Source organism: Aptenodytes patagonicus, chromosome 1 (assembly GCF_965638725.1).
Source record: "Aptenodytes patagonicus chromosome 1, bAptPat1.pri.cur, whole genome shotgun sequence".
In the NCBI taxonomy this organism is placed as follows: domain Eukaryota; kingdom Metazoa; phylum Chordata; class Aves; order Sphenisciformes; family Spheniscidae; genus Aptenodytes; species Aptenodytes patagonicus.
Genome location: NC_134949.1, coordinates 20,787,357 through 20,805,606, shown reverse-complemented (window position 1 = coordinate 20,805,606; position 18,250 = coordinate 20,787,357). Strand labels below are relative to the sequence as shown.

General features: G+C 39.4%; 1 protein-coding gene across 1 annotated transcript; it reads right to left on the bottom strand.

Annotated features, from left to right (window-relative positions):
- Nucleotides 1-3,581: 3,581 nt before the first annotated feature.
- CRELD2 (CRELD disulfide isomerase 2) lies at nt 3,582-17,919 on the bottom strand. Its single transcript, XM_076329257.1, has 10 exons — nt 17,717-17,919; nt 16,449-16,531; nt 15,436-15,546; nt 12,942-13,033; nt 11,762-11,938; nt 10,399-10,497; nt 8,674-8,751; nt 7,769-7,864; nt 6,735-6,875; nt 3,582-5,226 (listed from the first exon to the last, which is right to left on the bottom strand). The coding sequence occupies exons 1-10, from the start codon at nt 17,855-17,857 to the stop codon at nt 5,168-5,170; spliced, it is 1,077 nt and encodes a 358-aa protein (XP_076185372.1). The 5' UTR covers nt 17,858-17,919; the 3' UTR covers nt 3,582-5,167.
- Nucleotides 17,920-18,250: the final 331 nt, after the last annotated feature.

Below are 18,250 nucleotides of genomic sequence, written 5' to 3'. Positions count from 1 at the left end.
TGTACAAGCTCACTCTTTTCTTTTGATGTGTGGTCAGATGTAGCCTTGCCCATCTAGTTGTTAGAAAACCTAGTGGTTAGAGCACTCTCAGAAAGCAAGAGAAATAAATCCAGGTCTAGGTCTCTTACCTCCCAGCGGATTATCCCAGGAGATTCCTCTACCTTCCAGAATCTTGGTTTAAGAAGTCTAGATTCAGTAGGACTAACAACAACTCTCCCCCAAGAAATTCAAAGACAGGGTAACAAGGACGTGCCTGTTATCTCAACTACTTTACACGTAGCCATGTGTGCCACTAAGAACAATCAGTAGACTAGAAATTAAGTTTTAACATTCCAGTCCTGTAAGAGGAAATATTAACTTTTCTTTAAAAAAAAAAGTTAAAATCAAGACAAAAAAGCTACAAAAAAGAGGTTTAATGATACAGAAATACAATTTCAAAGGTACTTTCAAGTAAGAAAGAATCTGATACACTAGTGCAAGAGAAAGGCTACTACATTAGCATCCATTAAAATCTAATTCTAAAAGAAATCTGAGGAAAAAAAAAAAAAACCAAGATCCTTGCAAACATATTTGAGCTCTGTCTGCAGATCACATTTGGATTAACATTGGAACTGAAACCAGAAAGTTAGACATGGTGTGAAGTTGCTGAAAAAGATGAGGAAAATTCCATTTTGATCCAAGGAAGAAAAAAAAAGCACAGGCAGTTGCTTTAAATAACCTCAGAAGTTTCCTTTCAGAACAGGTAAAATATAATCTTAGAAAATAACCCATGGCAGACTGATAGACAGAGGGAAGGAAAGGGTATCAAGAGGTTAGCTAGGACCATTATGGAGAACTGTCTTTTATATTATTGCTATATATGATCCAGGACTGCTTGAGTTGGGGTTTTTTTTTGTTTGTTTGTTTTTAAAAGCTTTTTTTTTTCCTCCTCCCCATGCATTCTTTTCAATTAGTCACTTATCGAGGCAAGCTTGAATTATTTGTATGCCTAACCTTGTGCTGTATTAAGAACGGTCTGAAAGCAACTTGAAGGGCAGAGTGCACCCTGTCTGTCAGGGAGAATTGTCTTAACCTATGCACATAGTGCTGTATACACTGAGAGCTTAACACTCAAAATGTGATTTGGTGATTTTCACAGCTCTTGGTGCTTTTTCAACTTGCAAATGTCAGTTCAAAGGCTAACACTGACAACTGCCTGACTGAAGAGTACCTCTCCCATACATACGAGGATGATGTATGATCAGTCCTCATCAACCATAAAAGGAAAAATAGTGTTGTGTTTGTACAATATATCCCATATATTTTACAGCGACCTGTGTCCTGATCTCATTTATAACCTATGGGCTTTGGCATCTCTCCTGAGAAATAAGATAGTGATTTGAACCCTTTCAAGTGATCTCTGAATTCCTGAATTACCTAAATCAAGTTACTCTGCAAAACAGACTTGTTTTACCCTATTTATGAATGGATGGTATTATACTTTGCAGAGAACTCAGTGTCTATGGCAGACGTGCTGGGAATTCACACCAAAGAATAAATCCAGTATTATGTCCCAATGCTCAGATGAAAACATTTCAGCACATACTTTGATTCCTAAGTTTAGACACTGCAGGGGGATTTTGGTATACATGCTGCATACCTGAGACTGCTTTCCTGGCCTTGTTTAGAGCTTTAATTGAAACATGCAGGTCTGTAGGTTTGCTTGTTCCTAGAAAGTGTTCCTGGACCTTCTGTGGAGTCCAGCTATAAAGGACAAGGTTCTCTAGTATGTTAAAGTGACTAGACGATACTGAGTAGTGTATTTCCCATTGCAAAAAGTGCTTAATCTTAGGTCAAGAAGCCCCAAAGAAGTAGCAAGACAAGCTACCAAAAAAGGGATGCTGTTTTTAGTTTGATACCACGCAATATGAAGTTTACAAAATAATAGATGTGAATCTAGAAGTTCAAGGTTCACCTTGGTATTTATGACAAAAGTACCTCACCAACACTTCACTAAGGCACAAGTCTTGTTTGTTGGATCTCTCAGATGACTTCTGAAGTATTTACCAACATATTCATATAGTTTGACATGAGACCTGTAATTCTAGGCAACCGTAAGTACAAAGTCTTGTACTGCATAACCAGGTCTCCTTACAATGTAATGAAACATTTAATGGGAACAGCTCACTTTTTTCAGCACTAAGCTGTTAATACATACAGTAGAAAGCATTCCTACCCTGGACTGGTTTGGTTAACACAAACCATTTGACCTTCATTGCCAGTTTCTGCTAATCAGTTTAAATCCTGCTCCCCCACCCCCTTCATTCTGGTTATGAGGGGCAAAACCCAAGACAACTAAGAGTTGGATCCCCACTCTATTCAAGAGAGAGAGGAAAAAAAAAAATTCAGTCAAAACGATTTTTAGTTCCAACCTCTAAAACAGAGCAGTAATTACAGTCTGAAGTAGTAAAATGAGGATGCAGAATAAAACAGGAGGACTAACTCTAGAAACTCAGCATTGAGAAGGCATAAGGCAGTAGCATAGTGTTAAATATTTTTTTCAAGTACCTAACTTGGTCAATATTCCTTCAGAGAAAGCTCTAAATATTTGAATTCACCCTTCTGGGCCCCTGACTTAAGAAGTTTATCCACAATAAATTAATGCAGAGCAATAGGTGCTAATAATCAGGGGGCAGGGGAGTGGGAGGATTGAGGAAAAAAAGATACATGACTCCTAATACCCAGGTACCACGTCTATGTATTTCCTAGGGAAAAACACTCTAATGGTTCTACTGTGGTAATGGAAAGCTGAAAACATTATTCTCCGGAACTGAACAAGAGTTTGGTTATATCAGACTACTCTCATTACTTTTGCAGGTCAGGCTGGGAAGAGTTTCTCCTTTCTATCACCAGAGAAAAAACAAAGTTTTTGTTTTTCATTACTTCATCCCAGAGTTGAGCTTAACTAGGACCAATTCAGTTAGGGCTTTTTGTCCAGAGCTTGGCAGGGGAGGAAGTGGAAAGCAAATGCTTCTACAACGTAGTTAAGAACCTCTTCAGATATCCCCCCAGAGTCCCAAATAACTTGAAGGGAACTTAGAATAGCAAGTTGTTCTTCATATGAGGAAGCATTATTTCAGGCTTGAAACATTAATAGAAGAGTTTGTACTGGAGAGACAATTCTCTTGAGTGTGAGTTGATGGTAGTTTCTAAACACAACTGACATTTCATGTTACTATTAACAAGGACCATTTGGACCATCATCTGGAACACCTGGGAGTTAAGTGTCAATGACTGAGCAACAGAGACAAGCTACACTCCTCTAAGATCCTTAAGGCCTAATAGTACTATAACTGGCTACACCTGTACTAAAAAAACCCTAAAGATCCTCGAGATGTATTCCCTGTGCTCCCCAAACTGCCTACTTTTTCCCCCTTTTAATTTAGCACTTATTAAATACAACACCTACCCTACAACTTGAAAGATACGTGGCATATAGGTCCATCTCTGGCAATTACAGCTGAAAAAGCACTAAAGTTTTCATTCTCAGACTGGCAAATTAAGAAACATCTAGATATAATGGCTGAAGAAAAATAACTTAAAACTGTTACAGATAATTTAATACCATCAGGTATTTAAACTACAGCACACAAGATCAGCTTAGCTTTTAACATAAGAATCCAACAGAATCCTTTCTTGTACAATATTCACATAAATATCTATTGCACATACAAATCCTAAATGGAGTGTTCACAAACTGAACTGTGACTTAGTCTGAACGAAAGTCTTCAGAAGTATACAGAAGGTGTTCGGCCTTCACTGCTCAACAGGTCAATCCTATTCATACCCTTTTTATTTCCACTTACCTCAGGGTACTGTTTATACCTTCTTCATAGCCAAGCCTAAGCTATGATCTTTTTAGCTGTATTCTGTAATCCCTCTTTATGCTCCCTGTATCCACCACTGCAATGTATTCCAAACTTTACTCACTTCCATCAGAGCTTTAAATACTGTACCTGGATGGTCCCTTAGCTTATTTACAGCTGTGATGGTCCTGCACAATATACCAATTTTAGCTCTTATACTTGCCTTTAAGCTTAGAGACAACACATAGGAAGTTGTGTCTATGCTGTGCTTATTAGCTTTCCCTCTGAAATGGCACAAGAGACAACAAGATAAATTGATTGTAGTATGCTTGCTCTGAAAAAGACAGGAAGCTATTACATGCAGCAGTAGACTGTAGTGAAAGCCATGTATTCATCAATTCTAGAGAGTACTCATATAACAGTTGTGAGCCACTAAGTGCAGGTGTTAGCCAAACTTACTTTTCATCACTGTATAAACTAGTTTACATACTTAGTGCAAGTATCTGGATGAAAGACTTGTCTACCTACCTTTGGAAAGTTTTTTCAGTTTGACATAATTCTTCCTTTAGAGGAAAGTGTGTGTGTGGCAGGGTTTGTTGGGTTTTTCTTTTTTTTCCCTCCATATACATTCCAGCACAACTGAGTGCTGGAATTCAGTGCTGAACTGAAATACAGTGCTTACAAGGTTCTGGGGTTTTGTGGGTTTTTCTGGTTTTTTTTGGGTTTTTTGTTTTTTTTTTTTTTTTTCCACTGCCTAAATGAAAAATAGACATGACGACAGCAAGGTATTAAAATCTTAAAGATTTTTAAGGTACATTCCAACAAAATAAACTTTTATTGAATGCAGTATTAGGCATTCTATTTTGTTTAAGGGAACAGTGCTTCCCCCCAAAAAAGATTCCCTTTGACAATTTCTAAAAGCTGTATTTCAGTTACAGAAATATTTCTCATGTCAAGAAACACCAAACTTCAGTCTAATTTTTTCTTGAATTATGAAGTGCAACTAAGTCCTTCCAAATGATGATTGTTTTCAGTAGGCACTAGAATGAGAAACCTGCAAATTGTTTACCATTGCTGGGTACAATCTTATGTTAATTCAAATTTTATACTAACCCACCTAGAGTGTTGTTCTTGAAGAATTATATAAAAAGTGGCATTTAAGAATAAAGAAATGCAGCTTAAAGAGCAGTTTGTCACCATTAAAAAAAATCTTAATGGCAACCTGCATATTTAATATCATTTCCACAGTATGTCAGCTAGCAGAGGCTTAGTCCAATAATTTAAAACTTTAGATAGGAATGTCTTTTGGTTCTGAATGCAGATCATAAGTCATCATGTCCAGCAGGTGAAGGCTCAGTTGTTTCACTCTCTACTTCCTCTCCTGTGAAATTAAGTATCATAATTAGAATACAAATGTATTATTAATTACACCAAATAATTTTTGACATTAGGAATTTTTTAAAGAGAAACACAAATCAACATTTATCAAGACCAGAGAAGCAATAAAGTCATATAGAAGAGCTACTTGCACCATACTCCTAGTCTAAGCTTATAATTTTTTTTTTTTTTACTAGATATAAAAAAACCATTTCAAATAAACTGGTATGATATTGTTAGTGGAAGAAAAAAGCAGCACAGTTATTTCTATTCTAAGCTTTTGTTTTCAGCTATTCACAATGAACTTTCTCCTTTCCACACGACCTGTCAGAAGAAATTCTGGTATTTGAAAACAAAAAGCAAGTATTACTCAGAATTATTTTCTATAGTGCAAACTGTTTAGTTCAGATGTTAAAACAACCTTTAAAAAAAAGCAGAGCAATTTTATTATATTGGTAACAGCATTAATCTAAGAAAAAAAAGCTAAGCCAATTTGTCAACTTTTACATTTTGCTTTTATTCTCATAAAATGTCAGGCCACATTAAAAAACATAGTAACTTTATCCTGAGTATCTGCACAGGATAAGTGCATAACTGATTTTAAAGGACTAATAACAGTGAGTATCAAGAGTATAAGGTCTGAACTGAAGGGCCTTCAGTAGCAATACTACATACTACAAGAAAAAGCAGTCAGGGATGGGGGGGAGGGGCAGGCAAAAAAACCCAAACAAGCTAAGAAGTAGAAAGAAAATAAAGGTATGACATTGAGTCTCTCTCATCTGTTCTCCTACAATCTTTACTGCAAAATAATCCTGTCTTTCACTTCGGAATTGTAAAAAAGCCTAGACGGAGTAATGAAACACTAATGAACGTAATTCTGTCCATAATGTGTTATACGTCCTAGAGCAAATTCCACTTGAGTTTCTTGACTGAAGGTGTAATTTAAGTCAAGCTAAACAGTTCCCTACTACTGAAAGATGGATGTCTTCTCCATATTCATCTTCACACCAGCTCTGGCACTTTTGTGATCACAAAATAAACAAATTCAGCTTGCTCATCCAGCAAAAAGAATTCTGCTTAATTTTCTGAGATATCAGTGAGTTGAAGCAGCTTGCATGAGATCAGATAAACCCTTAAGTCATTATAATTAATGATAAAGGAAAAAAAATGGGGAGGAGGAAGACCACCTTTTTATGATAGCAGTAATTTGCTAGTTCACTTTATGTAATGAAACTAGACACTTAAGTGACTTACAAACACAACCTTGAGTTAAGAAAAAAAATATCAACACAAGAACAGGACATTTAAAAAAATCCACTGTCTTTAAGCAAGAAAACATGCATGCCAGAATGTGGCCTACACCACAAACTACTTGACACAGACCACAGCTGTAGGAAGATGAGAAATTATATAGCAGAGTTTACAAGCAACTAGACCCTTAGACAGAAATACACCTCCAAGTTGTCGATATAGCATAGTCTGAAAAAAATCTGTCATTGAAAAGCCACTTGCCTGTTGTTACAGTTTGAACGCATGTTCCATCCTTATCCTCAAACCCTTCTGAACATACACACTTGTAACTACCTGAAGTATTAACACAGTCTTGATTCTCTTTCATGCAGACCTTTTCAGGAAGGTTACATTCATCTATATCTAGAGTTAGGATAGGGGAAAAAAAAAAAAAAAAAAAAAAAAAAAAAAGAGTCCACTGCTGTTATTTTGTTATAAAACTTATTTGTGCTCAATCGTATAAACAGAATTCTATTCAAATATAAAAAACACTGAGGAACAGAATGCTGCTGCTGCAACAGATTTAACTTCTGTTAAAATAATCTGTTATGGTTCTTCATGATTTAGACTGTGTTTCAAATTTATTCAGACAGTACTGTATTTTTTTATATTTTGCAGGCCCCTATGTGGGGAAATGAATTAAGCAACAGCACTCATCTTAACCTATTGAAGATTTCCCACAGTCACTTTCTATTGATGCCATCAAAGTACAACTAAAGGGAAGTGAGCCTGTAAATACTACATCATCATAGTTAACAGTTACTTAAGATTGTGCGTACCTTCTGCTCTTCCCCACAAAGAAGCTCTAATTTCACTCTTTTTATTATCATTTCACATTATAATTCACTATGAATTAATATCATTTTAACTTGGACATTAATGGATTAACAGAAAGACAATAGAATCCACATTGCATTCCTGCCTTTCTGTTACAAAATGAATATAGATGCACACTTCTAATGAAGTGGTAGATAACTGACAAGAGACTCATGTATTTGTTTCCTGAACCTGATATAAAATACTTTGTTCCTTTTGTAGGAGTGTTTCACCTTTTAAGTCTTGTCATGCATATTAGCTCAATAATATAAAGGAAGTGGTAAAGAAAGTCTTTGCTGCTAATACCAGAACGACTGGGTTCAATTTGATAGGCTTGAAAACTGAACCAGCCAAATACGAACATACTTAACAGGTCCTCAGCGTGGCTAACCAAGAGTGAGCTAACTGGTGTTCTACCATGTACTGCTAAATCCACCAACCTGTACACTTTTCATCTTCCTTCATGTATCCAGATGCGCAGGTCTTACACTTGTCAGAACCTTCCCCTGTGCAACCTATGCAGCTGGCATCACATGCTAAAGAAAAATATTTTAAACATAAAAATTCATATATCTGAGGTTTAAAGTACCGCCCTTATAGTGAGTCAGCTTACCACACAAGAAATCATAGAATCATAGAATGGTTTGGGTTGGAAGAGACCTTTAAAGATCATCTAGTTCCAACTCCCCTGCCATGGGCAGGGACACCTTCCACTAGATCAGGTTGCTCAAAGCCCCATCCAACCTGGCCTTGAACAATTCCAGGGATGGGGCATCCACAACTTCTCTGGGCAACCTGTTACAGTGTCTCACCACCCTCACAGTAAAGAATTTCTTCCTAATATCTAATCTAAATCTACTCTCTTTCAGTTCAAAACCATTACCCCTCATCCTATCACTATACTCTCTGATAATGAGTCCCTCCCCATCTCTCCTGTAGGCCCCTTTTAAGTACTGGAAGGCTGCTATAAGGTCTCCCCAGAGCCTCCTCTTCTTCAGGCTAAACCCCAGCTCTCTCAGCCTGTCCTCATAGGGGAGATGCTCCATCCCCCTGATCATCTTCGTGGTCCTCCTCTGGACCCACTCGAGCAGGTCCGTGTCTTTCTTGTGCTGGGGGCCCCAGAGCTGAACACTACTTCAGGTGGGGTCTCACAAGAGCGGAGTAGAAATAACCAGAATTCTCTTGCTTTCCTCATACGATACATCTAAAGCCTCATCCTCCCCATGCCCAGTCAGGACAGGACCACATTGTACTAAATGCCTGGTATCACGCCCTTTCTAGCATTACCTCTAGCATTAGATTAGAATTCTAGATGATAAAGTACAACAGCAGATTAAAAAGAAACCTTTGCATGAGAAAGATCCATCTGTGTTCAAACAGTACTGGTGATCTTTGCAAGGAGAAGCAGAACACTCATCTAAATCTGAAAGATAAAAAGTGACGTTACCTAAAATAGTAGTCATGATTAAACAGCCAGATTAATACTTGAATGCTATGCTATGAGATGTTGTAAGAACTGGCCCACAGAAACTATAAACTTAAACTGACTGCACTGAGAGTAATTGTTACAGTGAGTTCAGGATCAGATACACAACATGTTAGACATAAAAGCAACATGGTAACATACACTGTTTTGTTCAGCTTAAACTTACATTAACAAATCAAAACTGATCCTCAGAAGATGTTTTGTGATGACAATAACAGACACATCAGAAATTCAAGAGCTCAAATTAAATAAAGTTTCCAGAATACCTGCCATCCTTGTCATTTTCAAGTCAATGTTTTGCACACATTTATGCTTTTTATGCAAATAGCATAACAAATAAGCAGACAGACTACTTTTCTGGAATAGTGTTGATTTCTCTACTCCTATATTACCAAGCTATAGAAGTTTTTAAAGTATGAAAAAAGTTACACAAATGCACACACATACACCGCGTAGTTTTCTACAAAGCAAATTGGAAAGCCAAGTTATGGTTAGGATCAGTCAAGCTGAAAACCAGTTCTACCTGGGAAGTTAAAACTTGCTAGTCTTGTGATTTCAAGGAAAAGGCACAACAGTACTCACAACTAAAAAAATTGGACAGAGAAAGGCTATTTCAGTCCCCTTGCCATCTCATCTGTTACTGCAGACATAATTCCTACCTATTACTCAATTAATTTATACTTAATCAGTTGCAATGATTATTTGGGAAAAAACAGCTGTACAGAAGACAATACTGGAGCATCTTAAAAATGCTCTTGGAGCATTCAACAGTTGCCTAAGCAGGTACCTCAGGAGCTGTAATTCAAATCCTAATTCTTATTAGCCTTTTAAAAAGAAACAGTGTTCACATAATTTCTAAGATACTGTTTCCAGACATTATGTTAAGGGTCTTTAACTGGTCAAATTCAACTAGTTCAACAGAATGTGTTACTCTCCCCCTAGTGCATTCCTGCACTGGGAGTATTTTAGTACTTGGGTTTTTCCTTAAATGTTTCATACGTATCTCCTCACAAACCAAGAGAAATGCTAAGCTAGAAATAGATAAGAGACTAATGGAAGCACTGAGCTTGATGTCTCCTAGTATTTCTCTCCAGTAATGGGAAAAATTAGTATGCCTGGCTTTTAGTGAAATGTTTGAACTCTATCAGGGTTGAGCATTTATAAACATACAGTAATGTGAAGACAATTGTGCGATTACTACAAAATATGTAGATAAGCTGACAAGAATCTTCCAGTAGTTGATAAAATAGTTTAAATCAAGAGCAGGGCACTGTTTAGCATTCAAATAAACACAAAAACCATGTCTTACAAGGAACACCCCACTTGCTGCTATCTGTATTCCACTAAGCTAAAAAGACACATAGTGAACAGTTTGATAAAAACAATTATAATCACCAGGTGTTCAGCGGGGAGGAAATACTTTCCTGCAATGTGAAACAAGTTTGGAAGAGAGAGACTACAAGCTATAGAAATCTAAACTAACAGAATGCTTCCATAAAATACAATAAAACAATGTGATGTCATCTAATCTCACTAGCCATCACTGCTACAAAACCTGTTTGAAGTCTACTAAGCATTACTCACCCACACAAGCTGCTTCTTCATTTTTAATCCAGCCTTCTTTACAGTCTTGGCAGTCCTCGTTACTTGAACCAGTACAAGTTTTACAGGCAATGTGACAGGCTGACGTAAGAGAAAAGTACAATCTGAGCTTTGCTGAGAAAATCCAAGACAAGTTTGGGCACACAAATTCTCAAAGAAAACCTTATTTAGGATTCACTGGGAGCTATCATATTTTAGTAGCTTGACCCTCCCACTCACAAGATTAAATCTTGACTTTGTGTAGATATCATTTACAAAAATGCAGCTCTATCCTACAAAAAGAAAAAAACACCAAACCCCCAAAAAACCCAGGATGCCAAGACTGGCAATTACAATCATCTGCACCACTTAAAACAGTGCCATGAAATTCTAGTGACTAGAAGCAGCAGATCCCATTTCCAAAATATTTGGGAAGAGGAGATCAAGAAGGTAAGCTTTGCTCAGCCACTCAAGGCTGGCACAACAGCTTAAACACTAGGCTCAGCACTCCCACCTAACGAATCCTCAGGCTACTTTATCTGCAACTAGCTATGAGAGCAATGTGTGAAGAGATACCAGTCTGAAGAACTTCACAAGGAAACATACTAGAAATCCAGTTGTATATGCATATTTTATATATGTATATATATATTACATGCATATATAACACACAATATATATAACATATGCATGTTATATATTGTAATATAAAACAAATCATACAGAAGAATTACTACACAGTCAGATAAAAAAACAACATAGATCGTGTTGAAAAACAATCTTATTGGACCCCATGGTCAGGATTTAGTTGCTGCAGAATCTCATTGAAGATGTAAAAAGAGACAAAAATCCAACTGAAAGTTTATTCCTACAACCTGACTTTGTTTCAAAATTAAGCTTAGACATACTTAACTGGAATCTATGTAGCCTACAGTACAGATCAGCCATTTCCATGCCCATTTGCTCCAGTTAAGCTTACCTGAGACATGAGGAAAACCTAGCTTTCAAAGTAGTCCACTACGCAGCAATTTCAGCTCAAGATTTTTGTACAGTACTTGGGGAGCAGAGGGGCAGGCAAAGCTTGCTCTTCCCTCCTGCCTCCCTCATGACATAGATGAATTCTGCTTCTTAATTTAAGGCGGGGCGGTGGGGGGGGCAGGAAATCAAGTGCAGTCTGGAAGGATGACTTAGCAAAACTTTAGAATTCCACCAAACTGACTGACATGTCATTGATGGTTAAAGCTGAGTGACCAAACTATAACTGTTTTTTGTTGCTACATCTGTCAGGTTAAATTGTTTCTAGTTTTGTTTACAAAAACTAAAGAAGGAAGACAAAGATCTAAGCATGTGTCAAAGACTTTGTTACCTGTACAAACAGAATGTGTCTCATTTCTCAAGGTACTGAAGTAACCATTAGAACAGTCCAAACAAAAATCTCCTGTATACTCCTTGTTACAGCTACATGAGCCATCTCCACCTCGGGTACCATCACCATCACAGTGGCCATTTCCATGGCAAGGTCTTTCCGATCCACCACGACAAGCTAAAAAGGATCAAAAATACTTTTAAATCAGATGTTAAAGGAAATAAAACCCTATTCTGAGCCACAAGCACCTGAAGTCCCTCCCTCTTCATAGACAGTAAAATGTAAAAAAAAAAAAGTCACACTAAACCAGGATATAATCACCAAAACCTTTTTTCCCTTGGGAGCAACCAAAAGGCTTGCAACAAGGAATGCTCACCAATATATTCAAGTATAAGAGGAACTCAAAACAATCTCCAGGAAAGTTCAGTTATAAATTTAATTTTGGGTAAAGACCATGGCTTAGAATTTTATCTGTTTTCCTAGCTTCCTGGCTAAAGCTTCCTGAGAATGCTCATACTGCAGTTGGAAAAACTTATTAGCAATCATTTAGATCAATATTGGGAATTGGCACTCAATTTTTAACAATATAAGAGGCCAAAGCTGATCTCTAGCAAGGTGCGAGGTTTTACAGATTTATAAGTTATACAAACGTCAGGGACCAAAATACCTCTGTTACCACTTCTGCATCAAAGACCTTACTTTCATCCAATTGTCTCCCACCTACTTGTATCCAATTTCTCCCATTGCCTTTTTAACTAATCCTCAGTTGTGAATTTCTTCATTTAATCCCTAACAGTGTTTTGGCCGTTTTACTCTTGAAACTGGTCAAGGACTGTGTCTACATAGCTTCTGAAAGGCCACCTAAACAACAGACTTGATGTCACAGAGAGCCGTTAAGCATAGGTCAGGTATGGATGTGAGCATCAGACCAGATGGATTCTGCACATGTAAGTACCCTTGATAGCTTTGTACATTACTTCATGCTCGGAAGACTCTTCTTCAGGCAGGATGCTCACAAGGCACCTACCTAACTGTCAGGCAGCAAGCAGATACATACTACACAGCAGCTGGCGTCTCACGCAAAATATCATACTTCATGTATTTGTCCATGTTATGAAAGACTGAAACAAACAGGTAAAGAGAACATATCTGCTACTGTATTTTTCAAAAGAAAAATTACCAAGGCAATCTGGTCCATAAGTTCCAGCAGGGCAGCAAACTTCTATTGTTTCTATGCAAAACCACTTAAACAAATCAGGATACTTCTTCTTTCTGTACATGAAAGACATTCATTTATCAATAAAAAGAACAAAGCTTCTTTGAAAGCCAACTCACACAACCGAACCTGCACAACGCTGTAGAGAAATCTATTGCACGTGACAGATCAGAGCAGGAAAAATAGGTTTCTAAAGACAATCTTATTTCAGGAACCAATTTCTAGAAGTCCTCCAACTTGAGGTGAATTTACCTTTTAAACTACAATACTATTAACAGACTCTACTCAAATTTTATAATTATATTTATGAAAAATGTGAAATAAGAGCAACCAATAAAATCAATTCATCTTGATACATACACACACCCCTTTTTTTTAACACCTTATTTTCAGGAAAGGTTTAGATGGTCTTATTCATGTCTTCCTCTTAAAGATAACTGCTGTGTCTTTATCTTAACTATGCAGAAGATAACCCAGGACAGATATTAACATTTGCTCAAATTATTGCCAACCTGACGATAGGGTACCTGTTAAAATTTCTCCTCTTTTTTAGCATGAATCAAGTATTATTTTAGAAGGATTTTTTTAATATTAAGAAGTTAGTTATGTGCTACTCTAGCACTAGCATACATCCCAAATTAACAATGAAATTGCTAGATGTTATTTTGCAAGCTAGCATGAGGACTGCTACAGTTCTGAATGACAATTCACAGGTCTCAGTATCACGCTGATGCTGAAGTCTCAAAAACTTTACTAAAGGAAAGGCTTCGATATTCTGTAGCCTGACGGAAGTCTTCAGCAACTCCTGAGGCATGTACAGCTTCTCTTTCTAAACTATTACGTCTGACCATATTGACTCCAAGGCTCAGGTCCTGAAAAGTAAATTTACCAAGTACCACATGCAATGTAACAACTTATGAAAAAAGATCTAAGGTATTCATGGACAAAGAGTCTGTCTTTGGAAACTACCACAGAAACTGAATGACACTTGGATATTGCAGGTTAAAGGACAGAAGGCAAAGTTAATCAATTGCACTCAAAAGGTCTTCAGAAACTTTCCAAAAAACAATGTATTTTATGAATGGTTTTGTTTATTTTAGGAAGTCTACTTTGTCAAATTCTCTAGTTTAAGACCCATTTCTTTCAGTTCTGCAAGTTTAAGACAAATTTAAGACTCTGGGTTGCATAGCTCACCTTTCCGGAAGGAATGTCCTATGAAGAGCAGCTAAGGACTTTGGGTTTGCCTAGTTTGGAGAAAAGGAGGCTGAGGGGTGACCTCATTGCTCTCTACAGCTTCCTGAGGAGGGGAAGTGGGGAGGGAGGTGCTGATCTCTTCTCCCTGGTATCCAGTGGTAGGACGCATGGGAATGGTTCAAAGCTGCACCAGGGGAGGTTTAGACTGGACGTTGGGAAGCATTTGTCTACCGAGAGGGTGGTCGAACACTGTATCAGGCTTCCTAGAGAGGTGATCGATGCCCCAAGCCTGTCAGTGTTTAAGAGGCATTTGGACAATGCCCTTAACAACATGCTTTAACTTTTGGTCAGCCCTGAATCGGTCAGGCAGTTGGACTAGATGATCATTGCAGGTCCCTTCCAACCGAAATATTCTATTCTATGCTATGCTATTCTGCTCCCTTAAATTGCCATGTTAATGGATACACAATCCTGTATAGTTAGGTAAAAGGATAAAGCAGTCATTAAGAGTAAAGTGGGTTATCAAAAATCCTTATCCAGTTACGAAACGTTGTAACGTCAGTTTGCCCTATTGAATTCTAGCTGACTGGGAGTGCTGACAGCCTAAAGTAGTAAAATAATTACTTAGAAGAAACATGATTTGGAATTAAAAAAAGAGATCTTAAGACATTTAAATGCTACAACGCCATCCTTGCACTAATTATATTTTATAATGGTATATCAAAAGGTTAGTTGTAACAGAAACCACAGGCAAGCTTAGAAGGCAGATAGAAAAGTCAGCTGCTACACTACCACCCTCAAGAGATCCAACTTCTAGATTTATTAGTATCAACTATTTTTCTGATTGCCAGGAGAACAAAACAATGTTTCAGGGAAAAAAAGCAAGCAAACAAAAAACCCATAGGAACCAAAGAGTCCCTTGCAGTTTTATGACAAAGGAAAACAAAAAAGGTAATAAACCTCAAAGTTTTCCGATGTTAGTTTGCCTCAAGACCCCACTGGTAACTGAGTAGACAGTGTATGAGAAGCCAGACTGGGTGTTTTGGTGCAATGCTTCTGGAATTGAAAATAAAAGAGAACACGGTACAGTGGCACATGCTATTAAAAGTCAGCCTGAACCCAGCTGTACCCAATGGCAACTCTTGAAGGATAATGAAGAATTACCCATGCTGCTATTGTTCAGGCACAAGATTTAACGTTAGTAGTTCATCCTCTCAGATAATGTATCCACACAAAGATCTCCACAAAAAAATTTTATACTTACAGTTTGAACCACCATTTCTCTATATGTTCTTCATGTTCTTCTACCATGTTGTTACATTCAAAGTTACTACTGTCACACAGATTCTCTATGATCTCTACAAGACGAATTTCACTACAAGCAGAGAAGGAAAATCGTAAGTTTAATTTAAACATTTGACACCACTCAAGACATGACAGAGAAGCTAGACTTCAGACTAGAATACTTTATCCATTTATGGTGTGTTCCGAATTAGTTCCAAAACAAAGCAAATATCAGAATAAAGAACTAATGAACATTACTTCAGCCAAAAAAATTAGAAGGATGACTGCAAGCAAGCCAAAGTGGTTCTTGTGTTTATTATGTCTGCAGATTGTAGGTTTGATAGATTTTTAGCTTCCCAGCAAATTTTGAGTGCAGTATTTTTCTCCTAAGTTCAACAATAAATTTCATGTATTGTTAATATTTGATACAAGCCCACTAAGCTCACAGTAACTGAGGTTCAGAAATCCCACCCTTACATCTCAATGCTCCGACTGAGATTACTAAGTGAATTTGGAAGAAAGATACCAGATCACTTTGCTCAGTAATCAAACATATATACAAGAGAGTACAGTAATCTGCAACTCTTCTGGTTTTCTGTTCAGCACTGAAATAGTGACGACTCTAGGGAAGAGATACTGCTTTTAGTTCTAAAACAAGTATTGCAGTACTTCACACCTTTTATGACTATCAATTAACTATTGACCATTATTTAAGATCATTATTTTAGGACTTCAATGGGTAAGTAGAAAAAAAACTACTATGACCAATGACGGTATTAACTTCTGTTGTTTTCAGAAACAAGACAAATAAAGGCATTAATAAGGGGTTTCAGTCTTTACTTTACAATGTAATGTTACATTTTAATCAATAATAATTTAAGACTTGGACATGTGAAACTTTCAATATTTAAGTTCCAGACAAACACCGGTACGGTGAAGTTACGCACAGTGGACATGAAACGTAGCTGAATGAGAAGTCCTCAGACACCTTACCTGGATTCATACTTTGACAGCGTCTTCTCTTCCCAAGCAGTGTTTCCACCACCAAAGTTCTTTTTAGCTGTATCTGCTAATCCCTACAAATGAAAAGTAGCAAAAGAATGTAAGTTACATACGGTTTGTTTCTAAGAAAAATTAAGGACAATAGTAAATACTTATATGAAAATTGTGAAAAGCGCCATGCAGAAACTTCAGTTAAGCTCTGAAGCTGCTGATCAAGTGAAAGAAACAGCTCGTGACAACATGAAAAGTCAGAAAGCGTAGGTTATAGCATAACACAACTCAATTTTCATAACACATAAACAAGGCCTTATTACAGTCTTCATTTATGTCAAAAAACATACACGTATGAAACTTTATACCCTTCTCCTTTAAGTTTTCAGGAACTTTATTAATCAGTTGAACAGGACCTCTGCTTCATTCAGTTTTGACAGTACTTAGCCCAATCTTCACCATGTTGTAACTTAAACACACAAGCATGCAACAGGTTAATTCATCGCCATCAGCACAACTTCCCCGAGTTGCAGCCAATGCCTATCAAATCACACCTTGCAAAAAATCTCCACAGTTAAAGCGATCTACCAAGCCTACAACAGTACAAAGAGTACTAAGTATTTGTCACAAGCCGAAGCAGCCCCTTGCTGCCTACGTTGAATTTACTGTGCCACAAGGTAGGGCTGTTGCAAGTGGCAACAGGCACAGAATTTCAGGGGATGACGTTTTCCACCAGCACTCCTCATGGAGCCGGGCACGCTACAGCCAGCACAGCCAGTCTTTTTGCACTAAAGCACCGAAATACCTCTGACAGCAAAGCTCGAGGAGCTTTGTAACCTACCGACCTAAGGGCTACGGCTGTTACCGAAGCCGGCAGCGAACTGCTGCCGTGTATCAGCTTGACTAGACGCTGTCAGTAACGGAGCACCCGGCGGAAGCGCTCCCGGAGTTTGGCCGAGGGGCTTTAGGAGCAGCGGGGCGCAGAGCCGCGCAGCCCCGGCGGCCGCAGACCCGCACCGCGCCGGGCGGTGCCGCCGGCTTTCTGGCGGGCCCGGCACCCCTCCGCACCCGCTGTCGCTGACCGGCCCGGAGCCCGGGGGCTGCCCCTCAGAGCGGCAGGCGCGGAGCGGCCTGCGCCGCTGCCACCGCGCCTCAGGCTGCCCGGCGGGACCCCGCAGCCGGCTCCTCGCCGAGGAGCCCCCGCCCCACAGCGAGGCCGCCCGCCGCCACCGGCGGCCTCCCCGCGGCCCCTCAGCCCTGCCACCCACCTGGTTGAACCTGTCCACGACGCCCCGGCAGGTGGAGCACGCCAGGCGCCGCCGCTCGCCAGCACCCAGCATCAACAGGGCAGCGCAGAGCGCCACGGCCAGCGGTGCCCGGCCCGGGCGAGACGCGGGGCCGGGCCCCATGACGAGGGCGCGGGGAGCCCCGGGGAGACGGAGCGGGGCCGCCCCGGCCGCGGCACCAAGCCCGCCTCAGGGACGGCAGCGCCTGCCGCGCGCAGAGCGCTCGCCCCGCCCCGGCCCCCGTAGCAACCGGCCCGCGAGCTCCATTCAGATTTCCGCGTCGGCCCCACGGACGCTCCGGCCGCAGGCGCTCGTTGGTGGAGGCAGGGGAGCGGAGAAACGTGGCCCAATCAGCGCCCGCCACGCTCCGGACCAATTGGAGCCCCCCGCGTGCGCAGAGAGCTGAGAGGGGGGCGTGGTAGAGAGCTGGCTGAGGAAGCAACGCCCATCAGCCTCGCGCGCCGCCGCCGCCATCATGAGAACGGGCAGGCACGAGCTCTGTAGGGGCTTCAGATC

Coding starts and splice junctions, on each gene's coding strand:
- CRELD2 (XM_076329257.1), bottom strand. CDS start 17,857: ATGGGGCCCGGCCCCGCGTCTCGCCCGGGCCGGGCACCGCTGGCCGTG. Junction 10,498..11,761: donor GACACATTCTGTTTGTACAG/GTAACAAAGTCT, acceptor CTCTTACGTCAG/CCTGTCACATTGCCTGTAAA. Junction 5,227..6,734: donor CGTTCAAACTGTAACAACAG/GCAAGTGGCTTT, acceptor TTAATTTCACAG/GAGAGGAAGTAGAGAGTGAA.